Below are 20,988 nucleotides of genomic sequence, written 5' to 3'. Positions count from 1 at the left end.
ATCTGTTACTTTTGCACATTTCTTGCCCTCTTTATATCAGAAGTTTCATCTTAGTGATCCCTAAAGCACTTCCAGTCTGCCATGTGGGGATGAAGGCAATGATGCTAGGTAGATATTGACCCCAAAAGGAAAGGAGTTTGGAGCACACACAGCAGGCCCAGGCAAAGGACCCAGCAAGACGAGACAACCCAGGAGAAACCCTCTCCACTGAGGCCAAGAGGCACTGAGGCATGAGCCTCCACTTACAAAAAGGGAGTTAAGTAAGGCCAGCTGAGGCTCTGGGTATAAGGCCACTAGGAGTCACAGAGTTGCCGGTGCAAATCCTGGTCTACCACCTACAAGCTTCGGGCTTTGGAAGGACCGGTGGCCTTTTTGAGCCTCTGCGTCCTCATCCGTAAATGAGGATGCTTATTACGCCCTCCTGAGAGAGCTGGGAAGGAGATCAAAGAGAACATGGATGGATGTGGCCGTTCTTTGGAAGCCCTGCAACGCTGGCAGCATGTCTCTCCATGGTCGCCCGAGCAGCTGTCCCTCATGGTCTCAGAGCAGCAGCACTGTTATTCAAGATGGCCGCCCACATTGAGCACTTGCTATGTGCCAGGCACGGTTCGTGGATTCCCTCATTCAACTCTACCCACAGCCCCACGAGGCAGCTACGACTGCTGTTCCCAGTTTACGTGTGGCTCAGAGAGCTTAAGTGACTGGCCCAAGTTCACACTGCCTCCGTGTGAATGACAGGTGAGAATAATAAAGCCACCGTTCATTGAGGGCTTACTATGACCAGGCACCAAGCCTTGCCTGCATTAGCTCACCTGCTCGTCTCACAACCCTGTTTAGAAATGAGAAACTGGAGGCACACAGAGGTCCTAGCAGCTTCTTCATCCATGTGTGCATCTCTAGCAAGGGATGAAGCCGTGATTTCAGCAGAGTGGTCCGAGCTCAGGGCCGTGGTCCACGATCCCCTGGGCCCTCCCTGGTCCTGGGCTCAGTGAGGAGAGTAACAGTAGTGATGGTAACAGCCAGCATTTACTGAGACTCACTATGTACAGGTGCTGAGCTAAGCCTTTTACACTTATTGTGACTTTTGCTCCTCCCACACTCTGGTAGTTTCTGGAAATGGAAGGACAGATATTCAACAGAAAAGCACTTTACAGGCCCTTTCACATCCTCTCTGGATCTGTTCAGTCTTGAGGATAAGCCCGGCTGATCTCAGTGCCCACTTTCTGGAGGAGGAGACAGGCAGGGAGGGTTAAGACCAAAACTAGCCCAGGGTGACCCAGAGGGAAATAGTTGAGACAGCGCAGATGTCTAGTCTCTGATTTCCAGGCAGGGCTCCCTCCTACCCTCTCTTCTGAGAAAGCAGTTAGGAACCACCTGTGTCTATTTGGGCTCAAGACTCAATGGGGGAAACAGGAGAAAGTGGAAGGGGTGACTTGTCCCAGGAGACCTCTGAGGCAGCCACTCTATCCTCCTACCCCTTCCTCTGGAACAGACTGTGTTAGACCCCTGGACTTATTAGCAGGTGGTGTCACAAGTTAAAGTTCTTCGAGCCATTCATTAAAAGCCTTCCTGGGGCAGCTCACACCCCACTGCCGCCCACGCCTCGCTAATCATTCATGAGCCAGACAGGCAGCTGGGGGCAGCTGCATGGGACCCAGGAGTCCCCAGCGGCCTGGCTCAGCCAGAGGAGGACAGAACATGTTCTTCTGAAAACGAGGCCAACTGACTGTGTGACCTTGAAGGGCAGCTTCTTCTTCTCTGTGGGCCTCAGTCCCCATCTGCCCAAAGGGCTCTTCAGTTCCCAACATGGGTGGCGGGTGTGTTTAAAGCCCGCTCAGGGCTTCTCCACCTCTCGCTGCTCCTGATAGCCTGTCCCACACCTTTGGAGGCCTGGTGTGGGAAGGAAGCCTTTCTCTGGTTGAAGGAAAATCCAGCCTGAAGGCATTATGGTGGGATCTGCCTTTAAATCCCATTTAAGATCTTCAACTTAGTTTCCCTATGATCAGGGGGCCAGGGGTCAGTCTCCTGGAAGAGGGCTGTCACGAGGACCCAGGAAGACCTTTTAATATTTCTTGAACAGTCTCCATGCTCCCATCTCAGGACCTTTGACTTGCTGTCCCCTCACCTGGAATGCTCTTCCTCTATATACGCTCAGGGCTCCTTTCTTCACCTCCTTCAAGTCTTGCTCCAATGTCATCTCCTTCAGGTATTTGTTCAAATGTTCCCTTCTCGAAATCTTCCTGATTCTAAAATTGCACTTACCTCCATTCCAGGCTCCCTGCCTTCTCTGATTTTATTCTCCACAGCACTTATCAACATCTGACCTACTATAGATCTTACTTATTTATCTGCTTGCTTTTCTTTGTTTGTTTGTTTCTAATGTTTACCCCCTCTAAAATGTCAGCTCCTTAAGTATAAGAATTTGTGACTATTTGGTTCATTGCCATGTTCCTCTAGAACAGTAGCTGGCATGTAGTAGGTGCTCAATTAATAGTTTTAAATGAAATGTAATAATCACTTATGGACAGTGTCTGGCCCACAGGAAACACTAAAGAAATATTGCTTTGATTCTGTATTCATTCTGGACATATTTATTAAGCACCCTGCTTGCCAAGTGCTAGGGGTATATTAGTGAAGATGGACAGGATCCCTATTTGTACTTTACTATTTGCAGGGTACTTCACTGTTTACAAAGTGCTTGGTTTCCCTGGCTCCTCCCCACAGCACCATGAGGGAAGCGGGTGCATGAGACAGATGAGGAAACTGAGGCTGGCAAGGGAAGTGTCTTGCTTCCCCCCACAGAGCAAGTGCTTGGCAGGGATCCATCCTGGATCATCTGAGGCTGCATCCTGTGTGCCCACCACTTAGCCTAACTTCTCCTGGGCACTGAGGTCTTCCCTGCCCCTGACATTTTCAATTCTCTACAGTTTACCATCATCCCACCTCCACTCTGGTCCAGCTGGCCCTGCCCCAGGCATCCTGGGAGCTGATGCAGTGGGGGATGGGAAAGCTGACCTCTGCTGTTAAGGCCTGACCTGTGGAGTTTCCAAGCCCCTCTTGACAATGACCCTCCACTGCCCACAATCCCTCACTTCTTAGGCCTTTGGGGCTCTGGGCTTCAGGGCAAGAATAAGAATGGCAAGGGAGGGCTTCCCTGGTGACGCAGTGGTTGGGAATCTGCCTGCCGAATGCAGGGCACACAGGTTCGAGCCCTGGTCCAGGAAGATCCCACATGCTACGGAGCAGCTAAGCCCGTGTGCCACAACTACTGAGCCTGTGCTCTAGAGCCCATGAGCCACAACTACTGAGCTCACGTGCCACAACTACTGAAGCCCATGTGCCTAGAGCCTGTGCTCCACAACAAAGAGAAGCCACCGCAAAGAGAAGCCTATGCACCACAACGAAGAGTAGCCCCCACTCGCCACAACTAGAGAAAGCCCATGTGCAGCAACGAAGACTCAACACAGCCAAAAATAAAATAAATTAAATAAATAAAATTTTTTAAAAAAGAATGGAAAGGGAACTTTCACTGGGATTTTTCTCTGAATAAACACTATCTCATTTAATCTTCCCAGCAGCTCCTAGGAGATGAGCTTTACTCCATATACAGCGGAGGAAATGGAGGCTCAGAGAACCCAAGAACCTACACAGAGAGTAAAGGGAAGAAGCCAGTAGGATGCAGAAGAAAGTCTCATCCCCTATAAAGCACTTCCATGGGATCCATGGGCTCATTTGTAATGCGAATAACAATACTACTACTGCCAAACATAGTAACAATAGACATTTACCTAATACCTCTTATGATCAGGAGCAGCCCAGAGTATTTTAGGTATCTGAACCAATCTTCACAACACCCCTCTGCGGTAGGTCCCATTACTGCACCTCATTTCTCAGAGGAGGAAACTGAGGCACAGAGAGGCTAAGTAACTTGCCCAAGGTCACACAGCCAGGAAGTGGAGGAGCTGTCCTGGCGTCCAGGAAATCTGGTGCTAGAGTTCATACTCTCATGATGTTGCCCCCTCCCCCTCAGAGAGTGATTCTGGGGGACAAACCAGCCCAGTGATTCTGGGAAGACCCCTTGTCCAGAGGAGGAAAGCCAAGGTCTGAAGGAGGTCCAGATCCCACAGAAGATCAGGAGCAGGAAAGGAAGCCAGGTCTCCCAGGTAGATGGCCAGTTTAGTGGAGGTAGGAAGAGCCTCTCAGCACAGTCTCAGTTTCCCCAACAAGAGGTGGGAGCTGGGTCACGGGCAGGGCCCTGCATCAGGCCTCTGCCAGCTCCCCCAGGCCTGGAGACCCCACATTCTAGTCCCAGATATCGGCACAGCCGACCACATTCCCAGGACTCATGTCTCAGGAAACTGCCTACACTTCTGTTTTTTGGACTCTGTGCTGTAAAATGCCCTGCTCGGGCACCAGGAGAAGTTTTGCTGAGTCCCAGCCCTTTCCAGAGAAATCCAAGGGGGCTCCAGACAGGGGCAGGAAATGGCTAAAAGGAGCAGGAAGACTTTTCCTTCCTTCTCCCACTCTCCAGGCCTCCGAAGCCAGCCAGCAAAGTGGATTGTCATGAGAGTAAGGTGCAAGCGGCATGTGAAATCGAGGGGACAATCCGGACTGTGGGTGGCAGCAAACAAGGGCCTCTCTTGTTATTTCTCCCAGCCAAGGGAAAGGAGGCTGCTCCCGCCCGCTGACAGCCCAGAAGGCAGAGGGAACGGGTCAGCCCCGTGTAGCAGAGCCCGCGTGGGGCTGGAGGGCCCGGGGGTGTTTTGTCTTGCCTGGAACGCCCTCCATTTCCAAATCCCCTCCACCCTGGGAGGCCTTCTGTGGCCAGGCTGTGTGTCCACAGGCAAGCACTTCCCCTCTCTGGGACACAGTGTCCCTGACAGAAAATTGGACTTGACTGTGCCTGCCTCACAGCCTGCTGGGGGATGGAACAAACTAACGCATCGAAGGCAGAGGTTCTCAACCTCAGCACCACTAACATTTGGGGCCCGATAATTCTTTGTTGTGGGGGCCATCCTGTGTACTGTAGGATGTTTAGCAGCATCCCTAGATGCCGGTAGCAGCTCCTTCCAGCTGTGACGATCAAAAATGTCTCCAGGCGCTGCCAAATGTCTCCTGGGGAGCAAAATGCTTAAGAACCCTGATTTAAAGGATTTCCCAGAGCCCAGGACACAGGCAGTGATTTATCCATGAAGGCAGGCAACATCTGTTGAGCCCTTTACAAGCATCATTATTATCATACCCATTTACAGAGGAGGAAACTGAGCACAGAGAAGTTAAGTAACTAGCCCAAGGTCACACAGCATATTAAAAAGCCAGGATTTGAACCCAAGCACCCAAATCCAAGCTCCTACCTATCATGTTTGACCAGCCACGTTAGTTCCTATCTTCAGGCCCCTCTGAGACCTCCAAACTCCCACTCCAGTGTCAGAAGGACAGGTCTCTCCTCTGGGAAGCCTTTCTTAATGTCCTCCACCACACCCAGCACAATCACTCCTTTCCCCGTTACCTCCACTGAACCATAAAGGAGTGTGGGCTTTCAACAAGGCAGACGTAGGCTCGATTGGCAGCCTCACTTACTCATTCAATGGCCGTGAGGTGGCAGGTGACTTCACCTCTCTGAGCCTCAGCCTTCTCACTTGTAAAATGGGTCCATCACCCCTGTGTCACACAGCGGCTAAAAGCACAGACTCTGGGGCTTGAATGTCAGAGTCGGAATCCCAGCTCTGCCACATCCAAAACGTGGGAGCTTGGGCAAGTGACTGAACCATTCTGTGACTCAGTTTCTGCATCTATGAATGTGGATAATAACAGCACCTGCGCCACAGAGCCAGGGCGAGCATAAACGAGCTAGCAAGCATATCTTGAGTGCTTTGAACCGTGCCTGGCACTTCATAAGTGCTAGAGAGGTGTTGACTATGGCTCTTAGGAGGCCTCTTGGGGGACAGAGGAGAGAGTATGAATAAGGCATGTGGCCTAGGACATCAACAAACTTGAATTCACTTCCTGAGCCTCCCAGGGACCAGCACATTCCTGTAGGAGAGCTTAATATGGCTGAAATCAAATCCCTCTCAGCCCAGACTGAGAGAGGACCCTGCAGGAGAGTAGAGCAAAAGGAACTGGGCAGGGGAACCACTGGGCTGGCCAAGAGGGGCATGCTGGCCTCCTCAGACCTTTTCCAATGTCTTTATCATACTGGGGATCACTGTTCTGTCCTGTGTATCAGTCCTCCTGCCTTCCTCTGCCCCCCACCCAGCACAGCCTCCTTCCCATTGGCTGCCCCTCCCCCTATGAATTTCAAGGACAAGTACATAGAGCTGAGAGCCTGGTACCCCTATTTTGCAGATAAGAGAAAGAGCCGCAATTCATTATCAAGTACCTACTATGCGTCAGGCACTGTCAAGTCTTCCAAGCAGGTGGGTTTCATTATGCCCATTTTTGAGATGAGGAAATGGAGGTTTGCCAGAGATGGCGTGGCCTTGTGCATCTCTCTCGTCCCTGGTGCATCTCCGCTGGACAGAGCAGTTCGGGCACACCTGTGTCACTTGGTCCAGGCCCTGGCCAGGTCCAGCCTAGCTAGGACGCTGACTTTGTGTCTTCAAGGTCTGAGGGTGTCTGAAATCCTGCTCATCGGTCCAGAGGGCATTGTCCTGCCGAGTTAGGTCAGGAAACACGATCTTGCTCCCCGCCGCATCACCAGGAATCGCACTGGCCTGTTTACACACCTGGCAGGAGCTCTGGGAAAGTGGAAAGTTGGCTGGACCTCAGAGGAGCGTTTCCGAGGCCAAGGGGTCTGTGTGGGCAACTGGTGAAACCTGGCGGGAGAGCATGGAGGGGGCACAGATGAGGGTTCTGGGACCACCTGGCTGGGAGGGGCTGGGAAAGTCCCTCCATGTGCCCTCTGGGCCTCAGTCTTCCCAACTGAAAAACGAAAGGGCTGGAAACACCGATTCCAGCTCAAATCTTCCACAGATTAGTAGCAGTCTGGGGTTTTAGAAAGTGCATGTCTTCTGAAATCAGAGATACCTGAGTTCAAATGCAAATTCATTCATTCACTTGTTTACTGAGTATCTACTATGTGTCAGACGTTGTCCTAGGCACTGGGGATGCTGCAGGGAACAAGACAGACACGGGTCTTGCCCTTACATCACTCACAGCCTAGTGGCAGAGGCAGACAGTGAACAGATAACACTTCAGATTGGGATGAATGCCATGAAGGAAATAAAACAGGAAGCTGTTTTAGAGAGTGTTTTGTACGGTGAGGAGAGTAAGTGTTCTTGAGAAAAGGTAATCAAGGAGGATTCCTTGGAGGAGGTGCCTTTGGAGCTAAGACCCAAATGACCAGACAGATCCAGCTGTAGAAGATCAGGGGCAAGAGCATCCCAGGCGGAGAACAGCAAGTGCAAAGGCCCTGAGGCAGCAACAAGCTTGGCAGGTTTAAAGACCCAAAAGAAGGCCTATGAGGCTGGACCATAGTGAGAGAAGAGAAGAGTATGGGAGATTGTAACAACCATGTTTTCAAGTTTCTGAATTTGATGCTCTGGCATCTTGGGACCTTGCTAAACCTAGAGTGTCTGCCTCTCCCAGGGCTAGCTAATTCCTAGAGATAGTAAACAACTCACCTATGCAACAGTTTTTCAAATGTAAACCAGCCAATCCAGAGTCCACACCCCCAACCACCTCCTTTATTGGGCTCTCTCACTCCAGGCCACTATCTGCCTGCCATAATCATCCAGGGCCGGGGACCAAACAACTAGGGACAGTGTCTTATGTCCCAGAGCCCACTGAAATTATTTGAACTAGCCAGTCCTAAGTCTGCTTACTCTGATTTGGCCGTTCCTTAAATACATAATATATTGGCAGATAGTGATGAAGACCATGAAGTAAGATAAGGCAGAGAAGAAAGTGTAAAGGATTTTTTGTATTCTATGTTAGATAGGGTGGCCAGGGAAGGCCTTTGAGGAGGTTCATCTTTGAACTAAGATGCATGAAGTGAGGGAGCAAGGCTTGCAGACACCGGAGGGGGGGAAGAGCAGTTCAGACAGTAAGTGCAAAGGCCCTGGCGTGAGAGCAATCTTGGCATATTTAAGGAATACCAAGAAGACCAGTGTGGCTGGTGCAGAGGGAGAGAGGGGGCCTGAGATTCTAGTAAGTAATCAATAAATATTAGCTGTTCCTATCCTTTCTTGAGGGCTTACTATAATCTGAACGGAAATAAGAGAGTTTGACCTCTGCTTCCCCGCATCCCTAATCTAGAAGTTAGGCTTTAGAGATTAATTGAAATGTCGATAGAATAAAACAGTGATGACTGGGAGCCTGAGATGGGGGAATCACTGGACAAGAAGAGGGAGATGGAGGCACTCACCCCTGCCCTGCCACTCACAGCTCACTGTGAGGCTTCAGGCAACTTCCTTCCTTCTCTGGGCCTCACTTTCCTCATCTGTAAAAATGGGGATAATCATTATTCCCACTTCTTAAGGCTGATGTGAAGAGTAAATGAACTAAAATGTGAAAGGCATGTAAAACAGTGTGGGGCAAATGGAAAAAATTTTTAGCAATTATTATTATTATAAACTCCCACCACGTTTGACACGGCACTGGACAATTTCTGTATCTTCTCTTAATTAAGTCCCATAGTAGCCCTTTGGGAAGCAGGTGAGTTCTCCCCACTTCACAAGTGAGGAAACCAAGGCTCAGAAATGTGAAATCTCCAACCCAAGCTCCCTGACTCACAGTTTCAGAACCAAGACCCAAACCCAGGTCTTCCCAGCTCCAAGGCCCATGCTATTTTGATCATCTTACTTCTGAGTCTCAGTTTCCTCATCTGCAAAATAGGAGAGTCAAAACATACCTTGAGTGTTGAATAAAAAAGTAAGAAGTTATAGTGCAAGTATAATATACGATTTCATTGGGCCCAAATAATAACCAGGGAGGAAGGTGATGTTATGGGCACGGTATCAATGAAGAAACTGAGGCCCAGAGAAGCCAAATGACTTGCCCAAGGTCACAGAGCAATGACGTGGAATGAGAATCCAGTTCTGATTCCAAAGACTCAAAACTGGGAATGAAATAACCATTTTCCTGGTCACCCACCTGAATTTCCCCCACCCAAGAATTAGGCAGATGCAAAAAAAAGTGGGCCTCTGACTTCACAGATGTAGTACCGCCCCAGAACAAGTGTGCTGCTAGCCAGACTTGACGCCTTTGTGCAAACTGGGAAAAGGGGCTCTTCCTCAGGTGGATCCAGCACTGCACCAGAGTGCACAGCTTGGCATGTGGACTGCAGGTTGGTTCAGTCTCATTTTGCCTCCTCAGGTCTCCTTGTGCAGTGCACAGCCTGTAGAACACTCTGCAGCAGTCCTGCCCAGAGCACCCCTCCTCCAAACTCCTCCTCCTCAAAGCATCCTTAGAAAGAGTCACCTATGAGTACCCACTGTAAGAACTCATCTTGGCCAGATGGTCATTCCAGCTAAATTTGCTTTCAGTGGGTGTAAGAAGTGAAAGGAGGCAAGATTTCTCTGCAAACACATGGGACTGGTGCAGATTTGCAAGCCTGATTTAATAGTCTCATCTGTCCCCTCTAGCTGTCCAAGGCCGGTCCTCTAATATCCACCTCCCAAGATGCCCATTCTTGGAAAACTTTGAGGTGGTCCCTCTGGCAGTGTCCTGACTTCCTTAGTCTCTGGCACTCTTTGAGGCAAGAGCCATGATCCCCAGTGGCCCTGGAAATTGCAGCCACTGCATTCCAGAAGGGCATCCCACTCCTTTTCACCCCTGCTGACAGGGTTCCAAGCCAGGAGGACATAATGTAAGAATTGTTCCCATCCCCTGCCATCCCCACCCCCTGGCTCTACCCTTCAGATTAACCCCAGCCTCCCTGCAGCCTCCCTCACCAGTCGCCAGGGGACAGGTATATGAGAACCAACCCTTTCGATCACACAGACTTCTAAAACATGAAAGCAGCAATGGCCTGTAGACCTTATCAAGCTGGAAAAACAGAACCCAGCGAGGGGCAAATGATCAGTGCCAAGGATCTCAAACTTCTTTCCCGATACCTACAATTTTGCAAAAGTTTTTGGGAACCCAGGTGTACCCTATGACCGGCATTGGTGGCTCCAGAGTTTCCAGGTGAGAGCGGCTTAGAAGCAGCAATCTGATGTTGGGGGTGGGGTGGACAAGGAGGACACTTGCCTTAAAGCTTCATTTGCACAGAAAGCACAATGTTTTTTTAGACTGCCAGCCTTTGTTTGGGGAGGTTATCACAGGATTAAAACTGGTTACGATTACAGGAATTGTCTTGAAACTATGTGTGCAGAGCACACCCACTCTGTTTGCTTTAAATGTATGTCACAGATCAATAAAAACAGCAATTTTCTCTGTTCATTATTCTCTAAGGATGCTTTTATTCACATTGTACATTAAGAGACATGTCAGTTGTTAATATCCAAGGATATAATAATAATATAATATGATAAATACACGCATATTACATGGAGGAGGAGGCTTTGAGTGTGCCGACAGAGATTTTGAGGGAGGCTAAGATCTCCCAAGAAGTCAGACCTGCCTCCTGGGAGGAGGCCCTGGCTTATCAGCCACTTTAAAAGGTAGTGACATCTAGGGCCACACCAAGAGTACCCACCAGGGATCTGGAGGGAAACAGGAGAGGTTCTTAGTCAATGATAATGAAAGAAAGAGTATAAAATGCAGCTGTACAGACACTGCATTCTGGCTTTGTACTGGCTGTGTGACCTTGGGCAAGTCACCTAACCCTGCTGAGCTTCCATTTCCTCACCTGTACTATAGAGATGCTAACAGCAGCTGCCTCCCTGATTATATGGACATTATATAGGACAATGCCTGAGAAACTCTTAGCATGGAGCCTGGCACATAAGAAGAGTGAAGCACTCAATGAAACACTTTATTTATTAGGCTCACCACCATCGCAGAGGGTCAGACATTCGCTGTTACATGTGCACATTGGGGGTCACATGGAAGTGGATTCTCTGTGAAGCTAATGAAGTTTAAGCTTCAGAGCCACTCCCAAACCCTGTAATGAATTTTGTATCCGTACATCTGTATGCTTTTTCTTAAAGAGAGCCCCTTAAGTACTACATGCCTCAGGCCCCGTAACACTTGGACCTGCCCCTGGGTTCACAAATCTTGCTAGAGGGCAGAGCAAAGAGAAGCTTTCAGAAACCCCTGCTGAGGAGAGAGACTCTGTGTGTTTCATCACTTCTTCCCCAGAGCTCCGCCTGGGACCTCCCAGACCCATCCGGCCTTCCACCGGTGATGCTTCACAAAGCGAGGCAACTTCTTTACTCAGCCCCTCACATCAAGTCTCAGAAGCTAGCATGGAGATCACTCTATTTTATAGACAAAGAAAGGGAGACCCAAAGAAGAAAGGAGATTGGTCCAAGGTCCTGAAGTCAGCGAGTGGTCTGGGGTGGGCTAGTTTTTGAATAAGCAACCTAATCCTTACACCAGGATTTATTGTTTTTCTCTTGCACGTCAAGAAAGTCTAATTGCTTGGATAATTCCACACCAAAGAACTTGCCCTGGATCTCCTGACACCATCCCCTTCGTATCACTTCCTCACCCCCTGGGCCCAAGGAGGGCTCCTTCCTGCAGGCATACCTCTCTGAACACCTCTCCCAGCTCCCCTGGTCTCTGCTGGTGGTGCTGGGTAACCTGCCACTAAGTTACACACTCTCTGTACTTTTACTTTTATGAACATTTACTATCTCATTGAGGGATAGTGAAGCAACTTCCTGGAGGTAGAAGCCTTGTCTAATGAGCCTAGTGCCCTCCCATGATGCTGCAAATGGGCTGAGCAGAGGTGAGGGAACCAACAGGGACCTGCAGTACCATCTCCTTCCAGCTCCCATTGGTGGTGACTTTTATCATGACACTCCTGACCTCAATCTGCAGCCTTTGATCTTCTAGGGATTACTTTCTTTGAGAGTCTAGAAACAGGTCATGTTCTGGATTCTGATAAGCCAGGGATTGAATCCCACTCAGCTGCTTGCTGTGTGATTGTAAGCAGGTCACTTCTCTCCGAGCCTCAGTTTTCTCCTCTGGAAAATGGGGTAAATAATCCTCCCCCTCTGAGGGGCACTTTCAGTCTGGATTAAATAAGATGGTGCACATAAAGCAGGTTTTAGCACTGCACCTTGCTCCCGGTAAGCGTTTATTAAATCTTGGCCGTCCCCATCATGTAAGGTGCGTGGAAATAGGACCAGCCTGTGCGTTCTTAGGCACTTACTGCGTATCAGGCTCAGTTCTAAGAGATTTACATACATTACTTCATTTATTTCCCCCATGTTTACAAATGAGTAAACTGAAGTTCAGAGCGGTTAAATGACTTGCCCCAGGTTACACAGCTTGGCATTCATCAAGTGTTCCTTGTGATTATCAAGTGAAATGTGCAACACAGCACCAAGCACAATAAAAAGAAATCATTCCTGTAGAAGTGAGAAGATCCAGAAGGCTAGGTGGGACCCAGACTCCAAGGAGCAAGCAGCTGGTAAAGGGGAACTGCGGCAAGAGGTGTTCCCAGCAGTCCAAGGCAGGGTAAAGGGGGGACGGTCGAGGGGGTCTGGTGAAATCTGTCTAGACTGGGACCTCAAGCGGTGTTCCGCCTCAGAGGCTCGGGAGGAGAGGGTCCTGCCTGTTGCGCGGCCGCCCAGGGCGCGGAACCGGGGTCCCACAGGCAAAGGAGGCGTTACCTTGGGCGGGAGGGCGAAGACCACCGGCAGCAGCGCGAGCGGCGCGAACAGCAGTACCAGCAGCCGCCGCGCGCTCCACACCTTCTTAGCCACTGTCGCCAGCGCCGCCATCTGCGCGATCGCCCCGCGGAGCGGGCCAGTCCGGGACTGCCTGCGCCTGGCCCCCCGGCTCCGGCTTATAGCCTGGGGGAGGGTTTGGGGAGGGGACTGCGCTTGGGGACCCGCCCTCTCCCTGCGCCTCCCGGAGGCAAAGGGTGGTGCCTGCTCCCCTGGGACTGGGCGAAAGAAAGCCGGGAAAGTTAGGAAAAGCTCGACCCTAGAACTAAGGAACAGGACTCCAGCCCAGAAGGCAGAATAGCCGCCGGTTTAAACCTCCTGACTTTCCAGCTATGTGGCCTGGGGCAACTGGCTGAACCCTTCCTTACTCTCCCGTGAAAAGGGCCATACTGACAACCGGAAGATTAAAATCACTTACTAGTACTAAGTGGGTTCAGGTACTGCTGGCTCTGCCACATACTAGCTGCGTGGCCTTGACAACTGCCTCTGAACCTCAGTTTTCTCAACCACAAAGTGGGGGTGATGACAATAATGGTCTCTACTAGACAAGAGGTCTGTTGGCAGTTATTGCTGTTGATATTGTTTTTCTTATTTTCTCCCACGGTGGGTCAGTCATCTGTGGGTTGGAGTCTGGAGGAGTCTTTTTGTTCCTCTTGGATAAATGCACAGGAGTACAATCCTGGATTGTATGGTAGTTGCACCCTTGGTTTTTGAAGAAACCGCCGAGCGATTTTCCGGGGCGTTAGCACTGTTTTACATTTCTGTTAGCCATGTATGAGTGAGCCAGTTTCCCCACGTCCTTGCCAGCACTGGGGTGGTATTTTTTATTTTAGCCTTTCCGATAGGGGTGTAGAGATATCTCACTGTGGTTTTAATCAGCATTTTCTTAACAGCTAATGATGTTTAACATCTTTTCACGTGCTTCTTTGCCATCTGTATATCCTCTTTGGGGGAAATTATTTCCTCCTGTTGTTTGCCCATTTTCTCATTGGACCGTTTTTTCTGCTGTTGAGTCTTGAGAGTACTTTATATAGTCTAGATACCAGTCCTTTGACAAAAACGTTGTCTGCAAAAATTTTCTCCCAGTCTATAGCTTGGCTTTTCATCCTCTTAACAGACTTTTCAAAGAGCAAACATTTGTAATTTTGGTGGAGTCAAATTTAACAATTTTTCCCTTTTTTGGATCACGCTTTTGGTGTCAAACTCTTTGCACAGCCCTAGATCCTGAAGATTTTTCTCACATTTTTTTCTAGAAGTTTTATAGTTTATAGTTTTATGTTTTATATTTAAGTCCATGAGTTAATTTTTATATCAGGTATGAGGCTTAGATTGAGGTTCTTTTTTTTTTTGCCTATCATTGACCAATTGCTGCAGCTTCACTTGTTTAAGAAGTTATCTTTATTCCATTGAATTGCTTTTGCACTTTTGTCAAAAATCAATTGGGCATATTTGGTGGATCTGTTTCTGGTTTCCCTATTCTGTTCCATTGATCTAATTGTCTATCCCTCTACCAATACCACACAGTCTTAATGACTGTAACTGTATAAGTCTTGAAAATAGGGACAGTGATTCCTCCCACTTTATTCTTCTTTTTCAAAATTGTTTCAGATATTCTAGTTTCTTTGCATTTCTATGTAAATTCTTAGAATAATATTATCTATACCTACAAAAATTAAACCTGCATATCGATTTAGAGATAATTGACATCTTTACTCTGTTGGCTCTTCTAATCCATGAATGTGGTATGTTTCTAGATCTTCTTTGATTAGTATTTTATAATTTTCAGCCTAAAAGTCCTATACATGTTTTGTTAGATTTGCACATAAGTACTGCATTTTTGAGCAATGTAAATGTTATTCTATTTTTTTCAGGATCCATATATTCACTGCTAGTATACAGAAATAAAATTGAGTTTTGTATGTTTATCTTATATCCTAAAATCTTGCTCAATTCATTAATTAGTTCTAGGAGGGTTTTTTTTGTTTTTGTTTTTGTCAAATTCTTCAGACTTCTATATAGACAATCATGTCATCTACAAATAATAACTGGTTTATTTCTTCCTTTCAGATCTGTATGTCTTGTATTTACTTTTCTTGCCTTATTGCACTGGCTAGAACTTCAGGCACTATGGTTGAATAAGAGTTTGAGAAAGGACATTCTTGCATGATTCACAATCTCAGGGAGAAAGCATTCAATCTTTCACTATTAACTATAATGTTAGCTGTAGGTGTTTTGTAAATGCTCCTTTTCAAAATTAAGAAAGTTCCCATCTATTTTTATTTTTCTGAGAGTTTTTATCATGGATGAGTGTTGAATTTTATCAAATGCTTTGGGAGGGGGCATCAATTAATATGATCAAATGATTTTTCTTCTTTAGCCTATTAATATGATGGATTACAGTGATTGGTATTCAAGTAGTGAACCAGCTTTGTATCCCTGGGGAATATGCCACTTGATCATAATGTATAATTATTTTTATATTTTGTTGAATTCTATTTGCTAATATTTTATTAAAGATTTTTACATCTATAATCATGAGGGATATTGTCTGTAGTTTTTCTTTTTTTATTGTCTTTGTCTGGTTTTGGTATCTGGATAATACTAGCCTCATAAACGAATTGGGAATTGTTCCCTTCTCTTCTATTTTCTAGAAGAGATTGCATGGAATTGGTGTTAATTCTTGTTTAAGTGTTTGGTATTATTTCCCAGTGAAACCATCTAGGCCTATAGATTTTTTTTTTTTGCAAAATTTTATATTTAATTTTCTTAATAGTTATAGGGCTATTTGAATTATCTACTTCATATTGAGTACATTGTGGTAGTTTATATTTTCTGAGGAGTTGGTCTGTTTCATCTAAATTGTTAAATGTTTGCATGTAGAGTTTCTAGTACTCCCTTTTGATGTCTGCAGGTTCTATAGTGATATCCTTGATTCATTCATCCATTCCTGATTCATTCGTTTGGTAACTTGCATCTTTTCTCTCTCTTTTTGTCAGTCTTACTAGAGATTTTTAAATTTAATCCTCTTTTCAAAGAACCAATGCTTAGAGGTTGTTTTTCTGTTTTCAATTTCATTGATTTCCAGGCTTATCTTTCTTTTTTCCATGCTTCTCACTCTTCTTTTTCTAGGACATTGAAGTGGGAGCCTAGATTACTGATTTGAGATCTTTTTCACCTTTTCAAATGTATATATTTAATGATAAAAATTCCCCCTCTCTGCACTGGTTTAGCTGTGTCTCACAAATCTTATATGGTGTATTTTCATTATCATTCAGTTCAATGTATTTTTTATTTTCCCTTGAGATGTCTTCTTTGACCCGTGGATTATTTAGAAGAGAGGTGTTTAGTTTCTAAGTGTTTGGAGATTTTCCTATGATCTTTCTGTTATTGATTTTTAATTTGATTCCACTATGGTCAAAGAACCATAACCTTGTATAATTTCAATTCTTTTAACTTTATTGAGGTTTGTATTATGGTCCAGCATAACTATCTTTCTATATGCTCTATAGTCACTTGAAAGAATGTGTATTTTGCTGTTGCTGGGTAGACTGTTCTATAAACGTCAACTAGATTCTGTTGTTTGATGGTATCGTCAAGTTCTTCTATAGCCTTGCTGATTCTCTGTTTACTTATTCCATCAATTATTGAGTCAAGGATGTTGAAGTCTCTATAAATGTATATTTGTCTATTTCTCTTTCCAGTTCTATCATTTTTTGCTTCACATATTTTGTAGCCCTGTTACTTGGCATATACACATTTAAGATTGCTAAAACTTTTAGTGTATTGACTCCATTATTATATAATGTCCCTCTATGTCTCTGGGAACTTTCTTTGTTCTGAAGTCTACCTTCTTTGATATTAATATAGACACTTATGATTTCTTTTGACTACCATTTGCCATATATGTTTTTTTATCCTTTTACTTTCAATATGCATATATCATTATATTTGAAGTGAGTTTCTTACAGACAGCATACAGTTGGGTCATGCTTTTAAAAACTCCACTCTGCTAGGTTCTGTCTTTTAATTCATGTTTTTAGACCATTTACATTTAACATAATTGTTGATATATTAGGGCTTAAATCTGCCATTCTGTTTACTATATGTTCTCTATCTATTCTCTATCTCTACCTCTAGCTCTCTTATTTCTCTGTTTTCTTTTTCCTGCCTTCCTGTGGATTACTTGAACATTTTTTAGAATTCCATTTTGATTTTTATATAGCGATTTTTGAGTGCATTTATTAGTATGGATTTTTTAGTGCTTATTCTAGCTATTATATTGTATGTACATAACTCAGCACAGTCTACTGGTACCAATTTCAGTAAAGTATAGATACCTTATCTCCCTTTATGTCCCTTTACTTTACCCTGTTATAGTATTACTATCTTGTATTTCCTCCTCATACATTTAGAACCACATCAGACAATGTCATAATTTTGGCCTCAACCATTAAACATAATTTAGAAAACCCAAGAGGAAAACAGTTTATTGCAGTTACCTATATTTTTGCTTGCTGTGTTCTTTCTTCCTTCCTAATATTCAAATATTCCTTTGTTTATCATTTCCTTTTGGTTTAGAGAACTTCCTTTAGTCATTCTTTTAGAGTAGGTCCAATGGCAACAAACTCTCTCAGGTTTTCTTCATCTGAGAAGGTCTTGACTTCCCCTTTGTTCCTAAAGGACATTTTCACAGGATATAGGATTCTGAGTTGACAGCTTTTTTCTTTCAGCACTTGACAAATGTTATGCCACTTTTTTCTGGACTTCATGAATTTTGGTAAGAAATTCGCTGTCATTTGAATTGTTTTTCCTCTAGAGGTAAGATGTCATTTCTCTCTCACTGCTTGCAAGGTGTTTTTCTTTGTCTTTAGTTTTTAGAAGTTTGACTATATGCCTTGGTGTAGTTTCTTTTAGTTATCTTGTTTGGAGTTAACTCAGCCTCTTGAGTCTGTACATTTATTCTTTTTCCAAATTTGAGAACTTTTCAGCCATTATTTCTTTGAATACTTTTATGCTCCTTCTTCTTTTTCCTCTCTTTTCAGAACTCCAATGACACAAATGTTAGGCCATTTGTTATAATCCCACAGATTCTTGAGGCTCTGTTCATTTTTTCAGTCTATTTTCTCTCTGGTGTTCAGATTATGTAATTTCTATAGTTCTATCTATAAATTTTTTAAAACTATGATTTTCTAAAAATATGAATAAGAAATAAACTAAATTCCATGGGGTCAGCACTTTTGTAACCTATCTTAGTGTAAGAGTATGTATGAGTTTCATCCACAATGAATCTGTGTATACTTGGTCTACTAGTTTATATATATATATATATATATATATATATTTATTTTCCTTTTTTTTTTGGCTGTGTTGGGTCTTAGTCACAGCACACGGGATCTTTGTTGAGGCATGCGGGATCTTTGCATCATGGCTCATGGTCTGCTCGGGTTTCTCTCTAGTTGCAGCACACAGACTTCTCTCTAGTTGTGGCCTGTGGGTTTTCTCTCTCTAGTTGTGGCGTGCAGGCTCCAGTGCGCATGAGCTCTGTAGTTTGCGGCACCCAGGCTCTCTCATTGAGGCATGTGAGCTCAGTAGTTGAGGCATGTGAGCTCAATAGTTGTGGCACATGGACTTAGTTGCCCCGCGGCACGTGGGATCTTAGTTCCCCTACCAGGGATCGAACCCACATCCCCTGCATTGGAAGGCATTCTTTACCACTGTACCACCAAGGAGGTCCCTGGTCTACTGTTTAATATGCTTGAACCATTCAAAAGAATCAGATTTACTAAAATGTATAATTGCAGTTTATACTGTTCAAGAGAATTTAATCAAATTAGTGATCTATGTCAAATGCTCAAGGAATGTTGGCTTCATATCTTATTTATTAATGAATAATAACAGCCAACATTCACTGGCTACTTACTCTGTGTCAGGCCCTGTTCTAAGAGCTTTATATGATTTAACTCACTGAAAACAAAAATGACCTTATGAAGTAGATGCTAATATATTCCCATTTTGCAGAGGAGGAAACTGAGGTACAGAGAGCTTGAGGAGCTTATCCAAGGACACACAGCTATTAAGGAGGATTCAAATCCCAGTAGTCTAGCTCCAGAGTCCCCATGCCTAACCATGATGTAGTAATGACTCAGAGTATATGTTTTATTAGATATGTTTCATTAGATGTGTTTATTAGATACGAGAAATATGACTTTTACGGTGAACATTAAAGTAAAATAACACCTCATCCCCTCAAATATTTGAGAGTTGTCAACAATTTGAGCATATGCACTCAAGAAACTGTTTCCTAATACTCAGTACCATCAGATAACAAGGGTGATCAACACTCCTCTAACCATCTAACACAGTGGTTCTCAACCCTGGCTGCACTTGGAATCACCTGGGAAGCTTTAAAAATTTTGACGCCCAGGCACTGCCCTTAGAGGGTCTGATTTAATTGTCTGGGATGTGGCCTGAACATCAGGATTTTTAAGAGCTCCCAGCAGATTCTAATGTGCAGCTGGGGTTGACAGCCACTTTTGGAACAACTCCACTGCCTTCCAACTCCCCACACCCCTAAAAGCTAATCCATCTTTTGTCAGATTCTGGTGGAAACATTTCCCTGATGCAAAATCTGAGTTGGCTTCTATAACTTCACATCTAGAGACTTCAATCTGGTTCTCATGGCCCTCCTGAGTTCTACCAAAATTTTGCCACTTAATATCTCCAGGGCCCGGGCGTGGTCTGTGGTAGGTGTTCTGTCAATGTTTACTAAATGAATATTTAAACAGAAGACTTTGTTTTCCTCATCAGTAAACTTGGGCTAATCATACATATCTTTCATTATTCCTTTTATTCAATAAATATTGACTGCATGGCAACTATATACCAGGCTATGAATACAGTCATGAATAAAACCAAAAATTTAAAATCTCTGCCTACCTGGAACTTTCATTTAGTTTGGGGGGGTGGAGTTGGAGGAGACAAATGATAAACAAATGAGTAAAATGTATTATGGCATAAAGGTGAGAAGAGGACAAGTGCTACGGAGGAAAAGGAGGCAGGAGAGGGAGATGGCTTGTGATAGGGGGCGGGGGAACCATTTCAGATAATGTGGTCAGGGAAGCCCTGGATGACTAGGTGACTAAGGGCCTTAAGCTAAGCAGAGACCCAAGGAAAGTGAGCTAATGGACCCTCTGAGTACGTGAAGGAAGCACTCCAAGAGGAAGGAAAAGCCAAGTGCAATGGCTCTGAGGCAAGAGCAAGCAAGACCTGGCTTAGAGTCATCAAGAAACTGGGTACAGAGGTGTGATCAGAAGGGCAGCCAGCGACTAGAAGACACAGGATCTTGAAAGGCTAAGGATTTTGCATTCTACCCTGAATGACAAGGGCAGCCACTGCAGGGATTTAAGCAGAGTGACAGATTCTGCCTGAATTATGTTAGTAACAGATTTACTTAGATATAACTGACATAGCATACAATTCATCCATTTAAAGCCAAGAGGTCAATAGTTTTTAGTATACTCACAAAGTTGTGCAACCATTACTATAATCGATTATAGAAATTTTTCATCATCCTAGAAAGAAACCCCACACACATTAACAGTCTCAACCAAACCCCAATCTCCCCCCAACCTCCAAAGCCCTAGATAACCACTGATCTACTTTTTGTCTCTCTAGATTTGCCTATTCTGGACATTTTGTATAAATGGAATCATATAATATGTGGTCCTTTGTGTCTGGCTTCTTTCACTTAGCATGATTTTGTTCAAGGTTCACCCACACTGTAGCATGTGTAAGTACTTCTCTCATTTTTATGGCCAAATAATGTTCCATTGTATAAATATACCACATTTTATTTATCCATGCATCACTTGATGGATATTTGAGTTGTTTCCACTTTGGGGCTATTATGATAACGCTGCTATGAACATTTGTGTGCAGGTTTTTCTGTGGACATATCTTCAGATCTCTGAGGGAGGGACAGAAAGGAGCTGTCATTGAGACCGAATGAGATGGTGGAATATTTCTCAACATGTGAGAGGCAGACCCGTAAGGAAACACAGATCGTTTTATGTTATACTAGATGGTATTTAAATAACATTTAATCCCACAGAGTGAAAGTTATTCCCTGTGTCAATTTTCTTTAACTCTTCATTACACCACGGAGAGGGTCTCGGCTGGGTGTCAGTGTCCCTTTAACACCTCATCA

At 44.9% G+C, this 20,988-nt stretch overlaps 1 protein-coding gene across 2 annotated transcripts in view; it reads right to left on the bottom strand.

Moving 5' to 3' along the window:
* SLC13A3 (solute carrier family 13 member 3) overlaps positions 1-20,988 on the bottom strand; it is a 92,146-nt gene that overhangs the window by 61,986 nt on the left and 9,172 nt on the right. Inside the window, exon 1 of one of the 2 annotated variants that reach the window (XM_067012215.1) lies at positions 12,726-12,919. The exons of the other annotated variant lie outside the window; for it this stretch is intronic. Within the exon in view, the coding sequence (XP_066868316.1) occupies positions 12,726-12,836 (111 nt within the window). The 5' untranslated portion in view covers positions 12,837-12,919. Of the gene's footprint in view, positions 1-12,725; positions 12,920-20,988 lie in introns of those variants that run through there. 2 annotated transcript variants of the gene reach the window in all.

The sequence above is a fragment of the Kogia breviceps genome, chromosome 14, assembly GCF_026419965.1.
Source record: "Kogia breviceps isolate mKogBre1 chromosome 14, mKogBre1 haplotype 1, whole genome shotgun sequence".
NCBI classification, from domain to species: Eukaryota; Metazoa; Chordata; class Mammalia; order Artiodactyla; family Physeteridae; genus Kogia; species Kogia breviceps.
This window is presented reverse-complemented; position numbering and strand designations above follow the sequence as displayed.